A 16642-nucleotide genomic window follows, 5' to 3' on the forward strand; every position below is an offset into this window, starting at 1 on the left:
GAAGGATGTTTCATTTACCATGGTGACATGCCAAAATGCAGAGTAAGAGAAATGATGCTAAGAAACAAAGATGAGGTAATATTAATACAATATAAAGTAGGCTGCATTTTTCAGCTTGTTTGTCACTCCATGTTACTGACAGATATACTTTTCCAAGAAAGTTCAAATAATCCAATGTGGTGGTTGACCCTGGCTGGATGCTGGTGCCCACAAAAGCTGCTTTGTCACTCCCCCCCTCAGCTGGACAGGGGAGAGAAAATAGAACACAAGTCTCATGGGACAAGGTAAGGACAGGGAGAGATCACTCACCAATTACTGTCACGGGCAAAACAGACTCAACTTGGGGAAATTAATTTATTGCCAATCAAATCAGAGTAGGATAATGAGAAATAAAACCAACTCTTAAAAACACCTTCCCCCCACCCCTCCCTCCTTCCTGGGTTTACCTTTACTCCTGAATTCTCCAACTCCTCCCTCCCAGCAGCACAGGGGGACGGGGAACGGAGGTTGGGGTCAGTTCATCACCCCTTGTCTCTGCTGCTCCTTCCTTCTCAGGGGCAGGACTCCTCACTCTTCCCCTGCTCCACTGTGGGGTCCCTCCCACGGGAGACAGTCCTCCACGAACTTCTCCAACGTGAGTCCTTCCCATGGGCTGCAGTTATTCACGAACTGCTCCAGCATGGGTCCCTTCCACAGGCTGCAGTCCTTCAGGCACAGACTGCTCCAGCACAGGCTTTCCCATGGAGTCACGGCCATCTTCGGGGGCACCCACCTGCTCCAGCGTGGGCTCCTCTCTCCATGGGCTGCAGGTGGAGATCTGCTCCACAGTGGACCTCCCTGGGCTGCAGGGGGACAGCCTCCCTCACCATGGTCTTCCCCACGGGCTGCAGGGGAATCTCTGCTCCCGCACCTGGAGCATCTCCTCCCCGCCTTCTGCACTGACCTGGGCGTCTGCAGGGTTGTCGCTCTCACATGTTCTTGCTCCTTCCTCCCGGCTGCAATTTCTGTTCTGCAGCAACTTTTCACCCTTCTTAACTCTCCCAGAGGCACTACCACCGTTACTGGTAGGCTCGGCCTTGGCCAGCGGCGGGTCCGTCTCGGAGCCAGCTGGCATTGGCTCTGTCGGACATGGGGGAAGCTTCTGGCAGCTTCTCACAGAAGCTGCCCCTGTAGCCCTCCCACTACCAAAACCTTGCCAGGCAAACCCAATACATCCAAGCATACCATACTAGTAACCACACTTTCTACCAATTCAGAATTATGTTAACAAGAAAAAGAACCTTTAAATGATGCCATCATGTAAATTTCCTTCCATGTAATTTTTGTGATTTCCTGCAAAAAGCACATACCAGAGGAGCATCATATAATTTTTAACCCTAAAATTCTTCTGAATGTAGAAAAAGAATGGAATAAGCTTGCTTTTCTTGGTTTCAAATTCAGTTACTAACTCATCTTGCTTTCAGTCCTAGCAGTATTTTTAATCCATGTAATCCTACCTGAAAGCTATGACAGATAATTTAAAAAAATCTGCTAAGAGGTATTTATAAGATTGATTGTCTTGATTTTTTTTCAGTTATATGGGGAAACGCTTTTCTAAACTACCCTAATTTTGCTTCTGTAGATACTCATTAAACTTGATGTCTACAACGATTCTAACTTGAAGACTTTTTGTCCATTAGTTTTTGTCATTATGGGAAAATTGTTTTTAAAAGGTTTTGATTGAACTGTGTGTGACAACAGTAGATCTGGGAGAACACTCAGGCCTTGTTGGTAATTTCAATGCCTTTTCCACTATTATGACAATATTCTACCCTGTCAGGTGCAATGCAGGAGGAAGCTCCAGGTTCCCATTTCACTTTGAAATCTTTCTATTTCTTCTCTGCTTACCTTCCTCCTCTCCCTAGTTTTCCATGCCTTACTTTTTCTTCCTTCAATCATAGCAAAACTTCTTTTGTGTGCAATAATTTCCCAACCATATTTCCCCATCTTATAAGGAAGAGTAGAGCATTGACCCCAGGTTTGGACATCTCGTAAAGTGATGCACTAGACCTCAGGATACCTTTCTATTATTCAAGTGCCTTCCTGGTCTTGGTTTTGTCGAGGAAGTCACCATTACAGATAAGCTTTAAATCATGCCTATAAGATTTTTTCTTGACTGGCCACTGGAGCCTCTCTTGCATTGTGTTTTTGTGTCGTGTCGTGTCCCGTCCCCCCCCCGCCGAAGGTAACTTATTTCCAAAGATCAGACCTTTATATAAAGCATATATTTGATTTCAGCATAGTATTATTTGGCTGTGGTCCAAAATGCATGCCTGCCTTTCAGTGTTTTCCTCCAAACAGTGTCTTAAACCTTGAAGGAGTAGTGTTGGACCTGTAGCTGTTTAAGGATATAGGGGAGACAAGGTCAATAGGGAAACGTAGTATGTCTCAGTAGGCAATTGAAGAAAATCCAGCTAATTTGGGGGATACGCAGGACCAATTTCCAGTCCTGTGAACCACGCCTTTGCCTATCAAGACACTCATTTTCTCCATTACGTGCTTCCTTAAAGGCCTGTTTGGCAAAAAGTATTCTGGGTCTCCCAAGAGCCTGCAGTCTGTTGTCTCCGGCATACTCTCAGCCCATTTATCTGTCAGCAATGCACAGTGCCCAGTCTTGAATGCAAACAACTGCAAAGACAGCAGACCTTGCCAGACTTCAGTTTTAAAAGACGTTTTCAGATACACGTCCATTCTGAAAACTATCAAGTATACTGATGTCTTCAAGGAATATCTCACATCTCATCAAGTAGCAAGACGAGCATTTCTTTCTATCTGTAGGCCTGGCCTAGGGCTGCAGGATCATCCATAGCAGTTCCCTTAGTTTAGTAGTAGTTCCCTTCTGAGAATTGTGAGAAAGAGATGTTATCTAGTGCAATCACACATCCTCTGGGAAATAGTTTGAGACTGCAGATTCATTTCCTATAAGCCATTATACAGCTATCAGCTGTTGCTGACCAGACCTTTCCCTCCACAGTACTCTTGTGAACCTCTAATAGTTTAGTCAAGTAAAGCTTAAAAGTCTTGCTGTGGTCCTGTAGATACTGCTTGTTTGTTTAGCATAGCACATATTACTACACATTGTGAAAATTTATTTTCTGCCCCGAAAAATTGACTGTATCTTTCCTCTGTTGCCTATATCTACTGCATAAGCAACCTAAGCGGCAAGTCGACAATCAGGATTTGTTGTTCTGTTGGGGACACTGCTGTATGTTACTCCCAGGGAAAAAGTAAACTCCCAATCTTTGAGCTTTTCATGCCTGAACTCTTACAAGCCTCCTCAGTTTTTCTGCTGATGGGCAGGAGCACTGAATTTTATCACAGAGAACTGCTGCTCATCGGCTTAGTGTGGGTAAATTTAAAGTTACAGCTGAAACAATGCTTCCCAATCTGCTGACGAATTCTGTGATGTAGGACAGCAGTTCAGACATTGAGCACGATTTTCCAGAATCTTTTGAGACAGATTATGAAAGTTTGGTGCATACCTCAGGAGGAAGCGCTTTTTCACTGGCTTTAGCACAGAGCTTTGGGTATGTTATGTGACCTTGCTGGACCTCAAATCCGTCAGGAAAAGCGAGTGTAAAGTAGCATCGTGCTGAAAATGAGCTGCTGGAAGTCTGTTGCGTTTCTCTTAGGAATAAGCTCTCCGATGGCAAATTTCAGCCCTGCCAACCTGCTGCCAGCCCCTGCCTGCCGCAAGGCTGGCGCTGGCCGTTACCTCTGGCCCGGCTGGCCCCGCGTTTTGTTTCGCCCATTTTCAACACCAAGTACTGAAAGTCACGTAGAAATTGTTCAATCGCGTTGTGCGACGCAGAAACCACTGCAGAAAAGTTCGCTACAGCAAGGTCCCGCTGCCTCATGCGGCGGCAGAAATCCCTTTGAGTCTTTGCCTCACAGGCTGGCCGTCAGACCCGAGATAAACTCGGGCAGGAAAAAGCAATATACGCAGAGGGAAGCACATCTCCCCGCCTAATCTTTACTCCCCTCATCTTTCGCAAAAGGGTTCGCGGCAACGCGACGACGAGGCGGAGAGCAAAGCCGCCTTCTCAGAAGCGGGACGCGTTTACCTAGCTGCCCCCTTCCCCCCGAGGCGCACCCGCCCTCGGCCCCGACAACCCGCGCCCCTGGGAGGGCAGCCATTAACGAGACGTGCGTTTAAACCGCCGCCTGACGAGAGCTCGTCCTTCGCGAAGGCGCGGCGCCGCAGCCCGACGCTGCGAGATGGCGGCTGGGCGGCCGCCATTTTCCTCCCCTCAGGCCGCCGCGCCCGGGCCCGGCCCAGCTCGGGGGGCGGTGCCGCCGCCGCCGCTTTGGTTCCTCCTTCGCTGGGAGCCCGCGGCGGAGCCCGGCTCCGGCGAGTCCCTCCTCCGCCTCGGCTAGTGCGGGCCGGCTCCCCCGGCCGTAGCCTCCTCCGGTAGCCGCCGTTCCCTCGGCGCCCATGGCGGCGGAGCCTCAGCCCAAGGCGCTGACTCGCAAGCCCCTCCTGCTTAACAAAGTGGAGGGTTCGCAGGAGGTGGTGAACATGGCAGCGATAGTGCCCAAGGAGGACGGGGTCATCAGCGTCTCCGAGGACAGGTACCGGGGAGCGGGCGGCTGCGGGGCCGTGGCGGTGGTCCGTCGCCTCCACCGTCGCTCGTCGGTGAGCTCCACCGACGAGCGACGGTGGAGGCGACGGACCACCGCCACCGCTGAGGTGACTGTAGGCTCCGCCACCGGCGTCCAGGCGAGTGTCAGGGTCGCGCCGGTCCGGCCTGGGGTCGTCGCTTTAGGCAGCCGCATCTGGCCCTGGAGGGGAAGGAAGGAGCTTGGGGTCAGGGTCTCCAGCCTGGCGTCCATCTCCTCCTCCTCCCGCACCGCCGTGGGGGTCGGGGCAGGGAGCGGGGCTGAGGGGCCGCTGAAACTTGCGGGACTTGAGGGACTTTTCTTCCCCGTGGGTAAAAAACGGGGTTTGAGATCGCCTTCATCACAAGGCTCGCCGGGAGGGGGGGCGGCTGTGGAGATCCTTGACCTTGCCTAAAGATTGCGGTGGCGTTGGCTAAAACAGGAGTTTTGGTTCCCGTTTCTCCCCTCCAAACGTTTCTTGGTAATTGTTTAAAAATACCCTGTATCACTGGGAGGATCTTGGAGTTAAAGCCCGTGTTGTAAAGGTGCCAAAGAGGAGAATGTTTTCGAGCCGTTTAGCTGGGCTGTGCGGGGTCTGGGGCTGCCCGGGGGCAGCTTTGTCTCTTCTGAAAGAGCCCAAACTTAATCCAGCCCTGCAGCTGGAGCTTCAAAACTCCATCCTGAAGGTGCCTGCCTTTAAAGTAAGAGCTCATTTTTCTTGCGGAGTCCCCGTATATAATTATTTTAAGTAGAGGGTTTTGTTTGTTTGTTTGTTTTCCAACTCGGGTGCACGGTGTGTAACCTATGTCCCTAGCTTGAAAGACAAATGTTGACTGGTCTGTGAATATGTTTTGATTCTGAAGGGTTTTTTTCGTGGACTGTTTCTCTTGGATGCCTGTTACCCTGTTGAGTGTCTGCTTTTATGTTTCTGCTAGCTTTCTGGAAAACTGTCAGTATTTCTTTCATCTTGTCTTTGTCCTCACTGTGAGTTAGTTTTCAGCTAGTTGTCAAATATGTGCAAATTTAAGATCATTTAAGTTCATCTAAGCTGTGCTCTCCAGGTGAACTCTCATGCCTCGTAGTAAGAGGAACTGAGCTATTTAAAACAAGCACACTGTAAAAGGGACCTTAAGCAGAGTTTTACATTGCTACATTGCCACGATTTTATTTTCTTTACATTTTTTTACTTATTTGTTGTGAAGCTGAATAGAGCTTGAGTGTGTTTCGGCTCACTGTTGCTTGTTAGGCTTAGTCAGCCAATTCTTTTCACCTGTAAGAAAGTATTCCTGAAATTAATTGGCTCTTGTATATGTCTGTCTCGCAATCTCTGCCTCTCCCCCCACTTTAGAAAAAACAAGTAGCTTTTGCTGTTTTAGCAGGTATGAATTGTTGAGAATGGGTTGATGCTCCAAATTGGCATTTCTCTGTAGAGAAAGGAGTTGGTGAGAGATCTTTGTTTCACCAACAATAGAAATGTCAGGTTCAAGAAACAAGGGGTGAGGCAGAAACCAGGGGTTTCCCACTAAGAAACTGCTGGTTCGCGAGCACCACCCTCTCCCTTCCTATCCCAGAGCAACCCCCTGCTGTAGGTCAGTTACATCCTGTGTACTGAGGAAACCGAGTAAAGAAAACTGCTGTCAGGTGTGCTGATGATGTCTAAAGCTTTGCCGGTGACACAGGATAGCTCTATGGACGTTAAAATACTGTAGTAATTCTGGAGGTTCCCAGGTTATTTTCTGTTTGAAGGCACTAACCAGGTAATTTGCCTGCTTGTGGGGCTGGTTTGCGGTCTCTTTGAGATGCTATAAGCTATGATCGTGCCTTTTATTTCTTTAGGCATGAAGATGTTGAATGATGGCTTTTTCTTTCATTTTCCATCTCCATTAGCATCTTTATTGTAATTAAAAGGTTCAGAGTCTAAACTTACTTGGAAGGAATAGCAGGTTGGGAGTCAAACTTGGACGTTTCAGGGTACTTGGGGTGGAAGCATAGTTTATCAGACTCTCAGTACCTGTGGCTGATGACTAGGCTTGTGCAGATCCTTATGGTACCTTTTCTTGTTTGGACCTGGCTTCCAGTGCTAGTGTTGACTTGGTTGTTTAATGGCCTTGGAATGTGGAGGGCTTTTAGAGATTCCTGGAAACCGTAAAGGACGGTTATGGAGATGTTATCTGTCTCTCGTTAGTCAAATGAGTGAGTTTTGGCCTCGTTTACCAGCCTGTGATGTGTACCGCTCGTACGAGAGAAATGTTCTGAAACTTTTGCAGAGAGCTTCAGCTGGAATGACTTGCCATCTCCAGCACCTGCTTCAGGCTGGAGGAGGACTGTTGTCTGGAGGCAAAGAGGAGGGAGTTCTCCCTCTGTTTGCTCGCTAATGGCTGAACATGTAACTGTTGAAGTTGCTGGTAGTCTTAACATATGCAACAACCAAGTACCGCTTCGAAGGTTTTCTTTAGTGCATGATGTGGCTCTGTACCTGTAAACCCTTCAAAGCGGGAGCTCAGTCTCTATTTTGTATGGCACCAGTGGTTTTATCTGGCTTTAAAAGACACGGAAGTGGTTTCAGCTATAGCTTGCAGACATAGTCATGCATTATATAGCCCTGAATCGTTGTATTTGTAGCACATATATGCACATATTTTAAGCAATAAAATGAAAACTGAGGAATGGCCACACTCTCTATTATTACTTAAAGAATGGCATAGAGGGGGAAAGAAGGAATCAGGGGAGGGTGTTTACATATTTAACTAGATGATCTAAACTTTATGTAACCTGCAAGGTTGAAGTTTCTTTTCAGTGTGCATCACCTGTATGGTCTACATATTTTCTTTTCTGAATCCTAATCAGTCAGAAAATGTGCATTGTGTCCTAATCTTAGTTCTTTTGTCTGATTCCTTATTAGGACAAAATAGACTGAGCCTGTATCTCTTTACAGTACAGCTGGTGTGCATTGGAAGGGATAAGATGTAATTTTATTTTATGTTTTTCTTCTAAGGAAAAGGGATGCACCTGTCTAGGCAGGTGAGAGTTAAAGGAGTGGCAGCATTTGTTATTCAAGAATGTATAAATCTGATGCAGCAGGGCTATAAGAAAAAAATTATTAGCTTTCATCCATGCTCTTTCACCTGCTAGCAAACTGGTGGAATTAGTAGACACGTATATCCAAGCATGTAGAGTCTTGAGTGATCCATAGCATTGAGTGCCCTAGGTGCTATGCATGAAGCTAAAGTGGGATTTTCCTAATGTTCACAGCTGGCCCTAAGTTGTCATTAGCTTCCTGTGTGTTAAAAGCATGTGCTACCGTTTCAAAATTGCTGAGCATCCTTGTCTTTTGTTGCCTTCAGAGGGAGATGTGGGTGTCGGGCATGTCTGAAAAGTAGGTCACTGGCATGTCAAGTTCAGACATATCTAACTCCATGCTTCGGAGAAGATTTAGTGTCATTAATCTTACCTGAGCATGGGGATATGGTGGGAGAAGTGCACTGACTCACCCAGCTTTCAGCGCAAGCAAAGCAGTTCTGCTTGGTGTTGGCATGCTTTTGTGTTTCTCAAGAGCCTGCCAGTGATGTGAGTGCTAGTTCAGCTGGGTGTCCGATGTGCTGATCGTGTGTCATGGTGCAAGACTGGCAGGAGGGGGCTAGGTGTCATCATGGTAAACCTGCACTTTGCCGCTAGCCGTCTTTTTTTCCACTAGCTGCATCGTAGGTGAGGAAATCTTAGACATGTGCTTCTGCAGGCAACTTTCCTGATAATTATGAACTCTGGTCTGTGCCCTCTTTTGGGTGAGTTCTGTGCTCACTTCCATGCTACAGACCTTGGAAATGTACATGTTACAGTCAAGAACTGTTCTCTTTGAAAGCTTTTACCTCCTGTGAATACTTTATAGTCAACTGAAAATTGTCAAAATCCATTCTTTTTAAAAAACAAGCATTCTAGTCTCCTAGAAGATGACAAAACGTAGGAGAAAAATATTTATGTCATATGATTTTTTTTTTTTAAACAAGGGAACAGAGACCTTTGTCTTCTCTACTACCTTGTATCATCTTAAGTTTCTTTTGAACTGAGATGTCTCAGCTTCTTTGTATGGATCACTGTATAAACAGTGAGCCCAGACTGTTTGTCACATATGTTCATATTATTGTCTTCATCTCACATACAGAAAACTGTACAGAGCTTGTGTTGCTAGGTTTGGTTTCCAGTTTGAGGTTTTTAAATGAAGATCTGTACTTAAGAGGTTTTTAAATGCAGATGTGCACTTAAGCTGTTGTTCAGGGCTTGTCTTCTGGGTATGCTAACTAGCAGGTTTTTTAGGGGCTACAGAAATGAATGGCCGTCTTGTGTAGATGAAATCTCAACTTTGCTAAACTAATGGTGAACTAGGAATGGGAATGTGCATATAACAAGAAGTGTGGGGGTTGTCTTTGGCGTTCTGCTGACATGCCTTCTAGCATGGAGGAGCGTGTTCTTTCCATCCTTAAATATATCAAAACCAATCTTTTGCTCCTTGTGGTTTTCTTGTCCAGATCCAGGGTATGAAGCGTTTAGTGTTATAGTTCACGCCTGTGAAATACCTCTGATGGAAAGGCTGGACTCTTCCATTGGTGCTGCATCCAGGCAGGACATGAGGAAACTGCAGACCCTCAGTAAACTCTCTGGGTTTCCTTTCCCCTGCAGTGGAGTGGTAGAAAGCAATTGCTTTGCCCAGCAGTGTGGTTGCAGTACAGGTCTGTAATTCTCATCTAAGCACAGGGTTATGTCACTGATGACGACTCTGCTTTGTGTGTGTCTGTTGGTTTGCAGCAGAAGTGCAGGTGGCGTGAGAACTGCTTTTGATGCTGTCTGTGTATGTTTACCTGCCGAAGCCTGTAGGTTTCACACCCAGGTTATTGCAGCATGAGCAGTAGTTCAAGCAGTGCAGAAGGTGTGGATGCTCTTCACAGGTGTAAAAAGACTTGTCCCTGCCTGGAGGTTCTTTAAATTTTGATAAAAACATCAGTCACTGATGAAATTGTTGAGAGGAAATGAAGGAACTCTACATGAACAGTGCAAAGGTTTGTAAGAGACCTGTTGCTGTAGATGCAACTTGTTTGCTCTGAATTTTTTTTAAACTAATTGGATGTGTCGCAACTTGATGACTGTGTTTGGAATAAAGCTCAGGGTGGAGGTTCGTGCTGGCTGTTTGAGTGAAAGAAGTGGGTGCTGGCAAGAGGTTTAAGAGAAGACAGGAGGTCCAAAAGCTCTTGGAGTCAGAAATTGTTGCAGATGTTGAAAAGTAACTGTTCCTGATTTGACTAACATGTGTCATGTTGAGATGCCAAAATCCTGGGATTAGCACATAAAATGTTTTGCTGAGTACTTGCTGGGGATGATAAACTCTACTTAGTGACTTGTGGGAGACCTTGCAATGTATTTTTTTAACCCTCTGTGGCACTTTGTACCACCTGGAGACGAACTCGCTGAAGTTTGCCAGAGCTTCTATGTCCCTTGCTTTACGATGCTCTTCCCCAGGTACTTAGTGTCAGTTAAAGATTTAAAGCACAAGCATTTAGTCTTGTCTTTCTGATTTGAGCTATCCTGCAACTGCTAGCTCATGTAGGTCAGTGCACAAATCAGTGCAACTCCTGCAGTTGTATTAAGTTCATGTCTTAACTGCAAGGTGGCAGCTGCAAAAATGTGGTATGATGTGGCTTGGACCACAACTTGTACAGACCCAGTTTCAGCAGCGCAATTAGACATCAAAATAGAGTGGAACATAAAGTGCTTGAGCATCTTAGAGTCAGAGATGCAGTGGTTTTTACTCACCTCTCTGTTTTAGAGATTATTCTTGATATAAAAGGTGTAGATGTCTGTATCTTGTTTTACGAGCTTTATTTGGAATAAGAAGAGCTATTTAATAGACCTTCCATTTGCCTTGTGGTAGCCTCTTTTTCTGCCAGTTGCTGAACAATGCTCTTGAGTTGCAGCAAGTTTCAGGATGGTGCGTCTACCTCCCGTATTAACCAGTTCTCCTTTTTCTTCTTGTCTTCCCCAACCCCATCTCAGTTTCACTAGCATGTGCTTATGCAGAGACTGGATCTCTCATCAGCATGTCTTGTACCTGTCAGGCTTGGTGACCTTCCCCTGCAGTCTCTCCAGTCCTGCAGCTGACCAATGCTCCTCGCCAAGAGGGGACTGTACAATGCCACCTCTGTGTGTGCCCTGCAGCCCCTGGAAGAAGAGCAAATGCTGGCTATGGAGTATGTGCAGTACAGACCTGGCATGTAACAAAAATGTGCTGTTGCAGGAAACTGGTTGGGTTTTCTCCTAAAGCTAAAGATAGCTAGAGGAGGCAGTGATGCTGCAGCATTAAACGGCTGCAATACCTTAAAATGAAGGAATTGCAACAGTTTTGAAGCTTCCAGGCTAGTTCAGTAAGGCTGGCCTTTCATTGAGGGTCACTTAGCAGACTGAAGGTCTCAAAAAGCTTGTGAAGTTGTAGCACAACAGAAGTATGTCAGTAGCTTTTTTGACCTACCTTATAGGATTTTGGTTACTGAGGTAGAGTCTTTTTTCTTTCCCTCTCTCCAGCTGCATGGTTCCTGCGTGGTATCTGCTGACTCTCATCTGCGCCCAGGTTTCCCAGCAACATCTCTGAGCTATGTGATAACACATACGAGAGAACTGCTTGAAAGTGGCACAAGTTTCGCAAAATGTTGTTTGTAACAGTCTTAAGAGAAGTTAGAATATACTTGGCGGATCGGAGGACGAATGGGAAGGAGAGAATGGGAGGGCGTAATGCAGCCACGTGCATGCTCCTGTGCTTGGGAGCTCCAAAAGCTTTGTAAATGATGTGCAATGCCCTAAGGAGAGCAACTGGCTTTTGCACAAGTATCTTCTGTGCATCACTGTGTTCTGTGCCCTGTAACCTCTCGGACGTTGGAAGGCCATTCGCATAAAAGCACCCCAGAAGCTGTGTTTAATTGTCTTGCCCGTAGTGCTTCCGTCACACACCTGTCAACCACAAATGGTTCTCTATAAAACTCTGTCAGTATCTGTGCGTATTTGCCCAGGGATTTGATGAGAATTGCAGTAGTCCCTAGCATAGTCTGCTGTAAAGACAGGAGCAAGAAAACCCACAGCTGTTTCCCTTCTGGATATGGTGCGAGGGAGCGATGGGCGCAGCTGTGATGCTGCAGGATGGGACGCTGTGGGAGGGATGGGGAGCGGCGGCCGCGGGGTGCTGAGAATAGCCACGCGCAGCGGGACGCATCCTGTTCGGCAGAGCCTTTGTCCTGCATGGGTCGTTTTAGGAAAGAGAAAATAAAACTTCCCTCTCTATGCTTTTGTGAGGCGAAGTATGAAATGCAGTAAATGGGGAAAACTATAAAACAAACGTCTGCACAGGAGTGGCAAGTACCCCAGCAAGCAGGTTGGGTGAGTGGCTAGAGCAAGCCTGGAGAAGGAAGAGGGCAAGTTCACCAGGCAGCCCTCCAGGGAGGGAGCTTTACAGAATCACGAAACCATATGCATCTCTCAGGGTTCTTCATATGTCACAGTCTGTGTGCCTGATGGCTTGAAACTGCATAAATAAGAGTCAAAATGGATATTTGGCTATCAGAAAGCAGGTAATAAATTTTGCAAATTAGACTGTGCTGAAATTTTAGATGGTCAAAATACAGCCTTCATCCTCATAAGAGGGAGAATGGTTGTGGAGGCTGGGTTAAAAAAAATGGTGTTTTAATTTTTCTCTTAGTCAGGCTGCAGGAAATAGTGTTGTGTAACTAACCTTGGCCAGACTTTGAACATATGGGCTTTGCTTGTCATACCATGTGTATTCACCACTTAATTTAAGTTTTTTCAGGGAACTCTTAAGGTTTTGAGCACTGAACCAAAGATGATGCCAAAGCACAGTTCTGGGTAGAAGAGCACTGCTGTTCTGCTGCCAAGTTTACTGAGAAGTTTGAGCTAATGTTATCTTTTATTCTCTGAATCCTGTACCATTCCCTCTTACTGTGAGGTAAAAGATTGATGTTCTTAGCAGGTTTTTTGAAATAACGGTAGTGATCGATCAGCCCCAGAAGGCAATGCTTGTGACCTTTACAAGTCTGCAATCGTGGTTTCCTTAGGAGTTGAGTCCCACAGAGAGAAATCTGAGAAAAGGTTGTCCTAATGTGAATTGGCCTGTTTTGCCACCAGGTAGAATTATCTGGGTTTGAATTATTTGGATTCAGGTGACAGAGCAAATACAGTGCCCTGTCTTGAAGGGATATGGAAAGAAGATCCTTGCCTGTGTTTAGAACGTGGCAGATAATGAGGTTTTGCACCTCCAGCAGTGAGTGCAAATTTGATAAATTTACCTTAGGCTTCAAATTCACTTATGATAGCAAATAAAGGCTTAATTGTATTCTTAAGCAGGTGGTGCATCTGCCTTGTGGAGTACTTTAGGGTCTTAGAGTAAACAGCTTTTTTTTTTTTTTTTAAAGCTCTAGTAAGGTTTAATCGTGAGTTGGTGCTAAAGCATTTACTTTAGCTTAAAAGGTAATAAGGTATAGTGAAAACATAATTACATTTAAGCAAGCTAATGCATGCTAGAGGATGGGATATGAGAGAGGGTTTTGGTGTTGGTTCAGAGCAGTGGTATGTATCCTCCTGGTACTATAGTTTCAAGATTTAGATATATAGGTACCAACAGTCTCTGACTTCCACACTATTTAGCTTATCTATGGCTTGGAATAAAAAACATATAGGCAGTGACTGAAAGAGGAAATCCAGTAGGCTTACTGTGGTGCAAGATAAGATGAAGCAGGAGAGCACTGAAAATTATTCTGTTGTGATGCTTTCCTTCTTGTAGCTGTTTAGCCTTTCTGAAGCAGTACAGCAAAGCTTATCTTATAGATGTCTCCTCTGATTTGGATGCTTCTTCAAGAATATCTACACTGAGGTTTCTTCCCTTGCAGATGTCAGCTGACACTGCAAGGTCAAGTGTTGAACTCAATATTCTGTAAGGTATTTTGCCTATATGCATGTTTCTAGGCCAGTTTATTACACAAAGATCCAGAAGAGATCGCCTTTTCATTTAATAGAATTTTCCCTTATCTCAGAAAACAACGTAATCCCTTTTAAAAGGCAGGTCGTCATTAAGTATTTTTCCCCCTTTATGTATGTTGGAAACTTCAGGAATCTGTGCCGTGAAACTGGAAATGATGGCTTACGTTTTGTTTGTAATTAATTTGCACTTGTTTTGCTTATGTGCTGAATTATCCTTACTTAACATGTTTTCGTCTTGGCCCTTAGGGTTATTAAGCTGTATCTTCTCATTCCCCTACTCCATCCCTGTTTTTCCATTTGATACAGAGAAATTCTGTCCCCCATCTCAGCTCTGTGTTTTGCTAGAGCAAATGTGGGCTATGGGGTCATCCAACGAGTGGTTCCACCTGACATTGCAAAGGCCTCGGGTTTTGCAGCACCATGTGCATGGGATAGAATGAAAGTAGAATTTCTGAGGAGATGCTTCCTGCTTTGATGGTAAGGACATACGTAGCCTGTGGTCCAGCCTAGCTTCTACTGCATGCAGCTTTGACTAAAGACAGCTGCAGCATTCTGGTGGCAGGGGAGACCGTCTACCTAGTGTCTTGGTTGGACTTACAAATCATGCCTTTGCTTCACTGGCCATTTCAGCATCTCTGCCAGCAATAAGCTGTTCTCAAAAGCTGATTGTGCTTCTGCAGTTACTGGAAGTCCAGCAGGAAAGCTCATGCCTGTGCTGTTCTTCAGCATCAGACATACAGCCCTTGTGCCTGCTCTTCTCCTGTTGGTCCCATTGCTTCAAAGTCGTGTGTCACAGGCGTCCTTGGTCAGGCAGCAACCTCGGTGTAGCCTGATTTCTGCTGGCCAGGAGCTTGGGGCGGGGGTGAAAGGGCCTTTGCTGAAGAGCCCTGCATTTGGCTTCTAGAGGTGAATGATCTCTCTGCTTTTAATATGCCATGGTAATGGTTTACTTTAGCACAGGCAGAAGCAGGTACTGATAAAACTAGAGATCGAAGTACTACCGCACTGCCCTGCTAACATGGGGAAGAGAGGACTAAAGCTGGCTCAACTTTAATTGTGCTGAGGTAGGAGGGTGAGAAGATAATGTATCTGTCAAGTCAAAATCGACACCTTTGGTTTTATTGTACCCTAGGTCTGGACTAAAGTTACTTAATGACTGGAATTAAGAAGTTGATGCTTTTTGCTGCAGTGAAATGATGCATTTTATTCTGTTCCACTGAGCCCTACTTTATGTCCTGTTCAGTCAGAATAACTATAATTAAGCTCCAGAAGTGTGTGTCAGGTCTACCAGAGCCTTGCCTGGGCCACTTTGTGTGCTCCCTTAGTAGCTGAGGCTTTTAGCGCTGTCTGAAGAGCAAAAGCCTGTCTGATATTACCTCATGTTTCCTAGGTTATGTTGCATCTGAAGTCAGGAGTAATAGGAGTTTTTGAGACTGCATTAGCTGCCATTGCTGGTTAAGAGTGGATGTATGCTGGATTTCTTCAGGCAGCAGACAGCAGGGGAAGCAGCTACCTTAAGAGTATCAACTGCAGTGGGTCATAGAGCACTGTACTTGGCATGGTGTCTTATGTATCGGGGATTGGTTACACAATGTATAGGTACTAATCCATTTCCAGAGAAGAAGGCAGTCTCTTCCCTTCAGGAAATGAATCAGACTTCATAAACAAATCTCTTCTTGCTAACTTCTGCAACTGCCAGTAAATGAGTGGGAATAGATGAATCCATCATCATGCTTTCAGAATATCAGCTGGTAAATGATCCTGACAAACTTCCAGCAGGAACATCAACTCAGACCCATATAAACACGTACTGAACTTTCAGGTTCACGTTCTGATTCCTGTTGATGCCAGGTTTATTTGTAGCCAGAAAGCAAAAGCACATAACATTTTGGAGAGCTTGCTGCGGTGCTTGGGAGCCCCATGGCAGCCTGAGCTGCGAAGCACAGGCAGATGAGGGGCCTTGCTGAGCGGGACGGGCTGTTGCAGAGACATGCTCTCAGACCTGCTGCAGGCAAGGTTTCTGCGGACCGCATATTTGGGACCTCTGTTTGGCAGCTCGTCTTCCCCTTTTTACGCTCTTTACAGTCGCTAGTATGGTCGGGGGGCACATGACCAGTGGGAAGGTAGGAAATCCCACAGTAGCTTGTACCACTAATTCAGTTCCAAAGTGTTAGTTTTGGAGTGGAAAATTAAAAGTAAAGCTAGGGGGGTTTTGTTTAACAAGAAATGCTGTAAATGCTGGTGGTCATGGTCCTTAGGTTTCCAACAGTTAACTTTTCCTCAAATACTGTGCTAACCCATATTAGATACCAGAGAAAGCAATAGGGAGAGGGAGTCGTAAATTTTTTTTTTTAAACAATCAGTACATTCATATGCTGTAGTGCCTGAAAATGCATGAATTTTATCTGCATTCTGAAAGCTCCTCTGTGATTTAGGATGCTTTTACTCCTTGTTTCCCTCCTCCCCAGTAGGTTCTTTGGTAGATGAGAGAAGCTTGGTGAGAGTTTCCTTAATAACTTTTCATTAACAGGAAGCCAAGCCAAGAAGTCTCCATCCCCAGCTAGTTTCATCCACAGCATCCTTTTCGTCACAGCTTATATTTATCCTTCGAAAAACCTGATGACTTAAAAACTCTTGAGGAATCAGGAATGAACGTCATTGCCTGTTTTTTATGAGGTGTTAACACATCTGAATGAACGGCCCAAGGACTGAAAATGTTGAGGTCACCAGCAGGAAGCTTGGGTAAATCTAACAAATGGCTTGGTCTGCCTCTGTCAGTGTCTCCTGTGGTCTTCCCTTTGCTCTAAAACTAAGCTTGTGTTCATGTGCACTTTTTGACATGAACAGACACTTTTACATGGTTTAAAGAGCCAGATTCTTTTAGAAACAAGTGTAATTGTTATTCTGCTCTTAATCACAAAACCTGGACTGCTAACTATGTGGGGAAGTGTTTTGTATACAAAGTGATACAGGGGAA

At 45.5% G+C, this 16642-nt stretch overlaps 1 protein-coding gene across 5 annotated transcripts in view; it reads left to right on the plus strand.

Annotated features, from left to right (window-relative positions):
- Window positions 1–4241: 4241 nt before the first annotated feature.
- Window positions 4242–16642, plus strand: part of WDFY2 (WD repeat and FYVE domain containing 2) — a 72707-nt gene continuing 60306 nt past the window's right edge. For all 5 annotated transcript variants that reach the window (XR_012652958.1, XR_012652961.1, XR_012652959.1 and 2 more), the window contains exon 1: window positions 4242–4611. Coding sequence is in view for 1 of the 5 variants with exons in the window: in XM_075046284.1 (XP_074902385.1) it covers window positions 4475–4611 (137 nt within the window). In the remaining 4 variants the exon portion in view is untranslated. The remainder of the gene's footprint in view (window positions 4612–16642) is intronic.

Source organism: Buteo buteo, chromosome 14 (assembly GCF_964188355.1).
Source record: "Buteo buteo chromosome 14, bButBut1.hap1.1, whole genome shotgun sequence".
NCBI classification, from domain to species: Eukaryota; Metazoa; Chordata; class Aves; order Accipitriformes; family Accipitridae; genus Buteo; species Buteo buteo.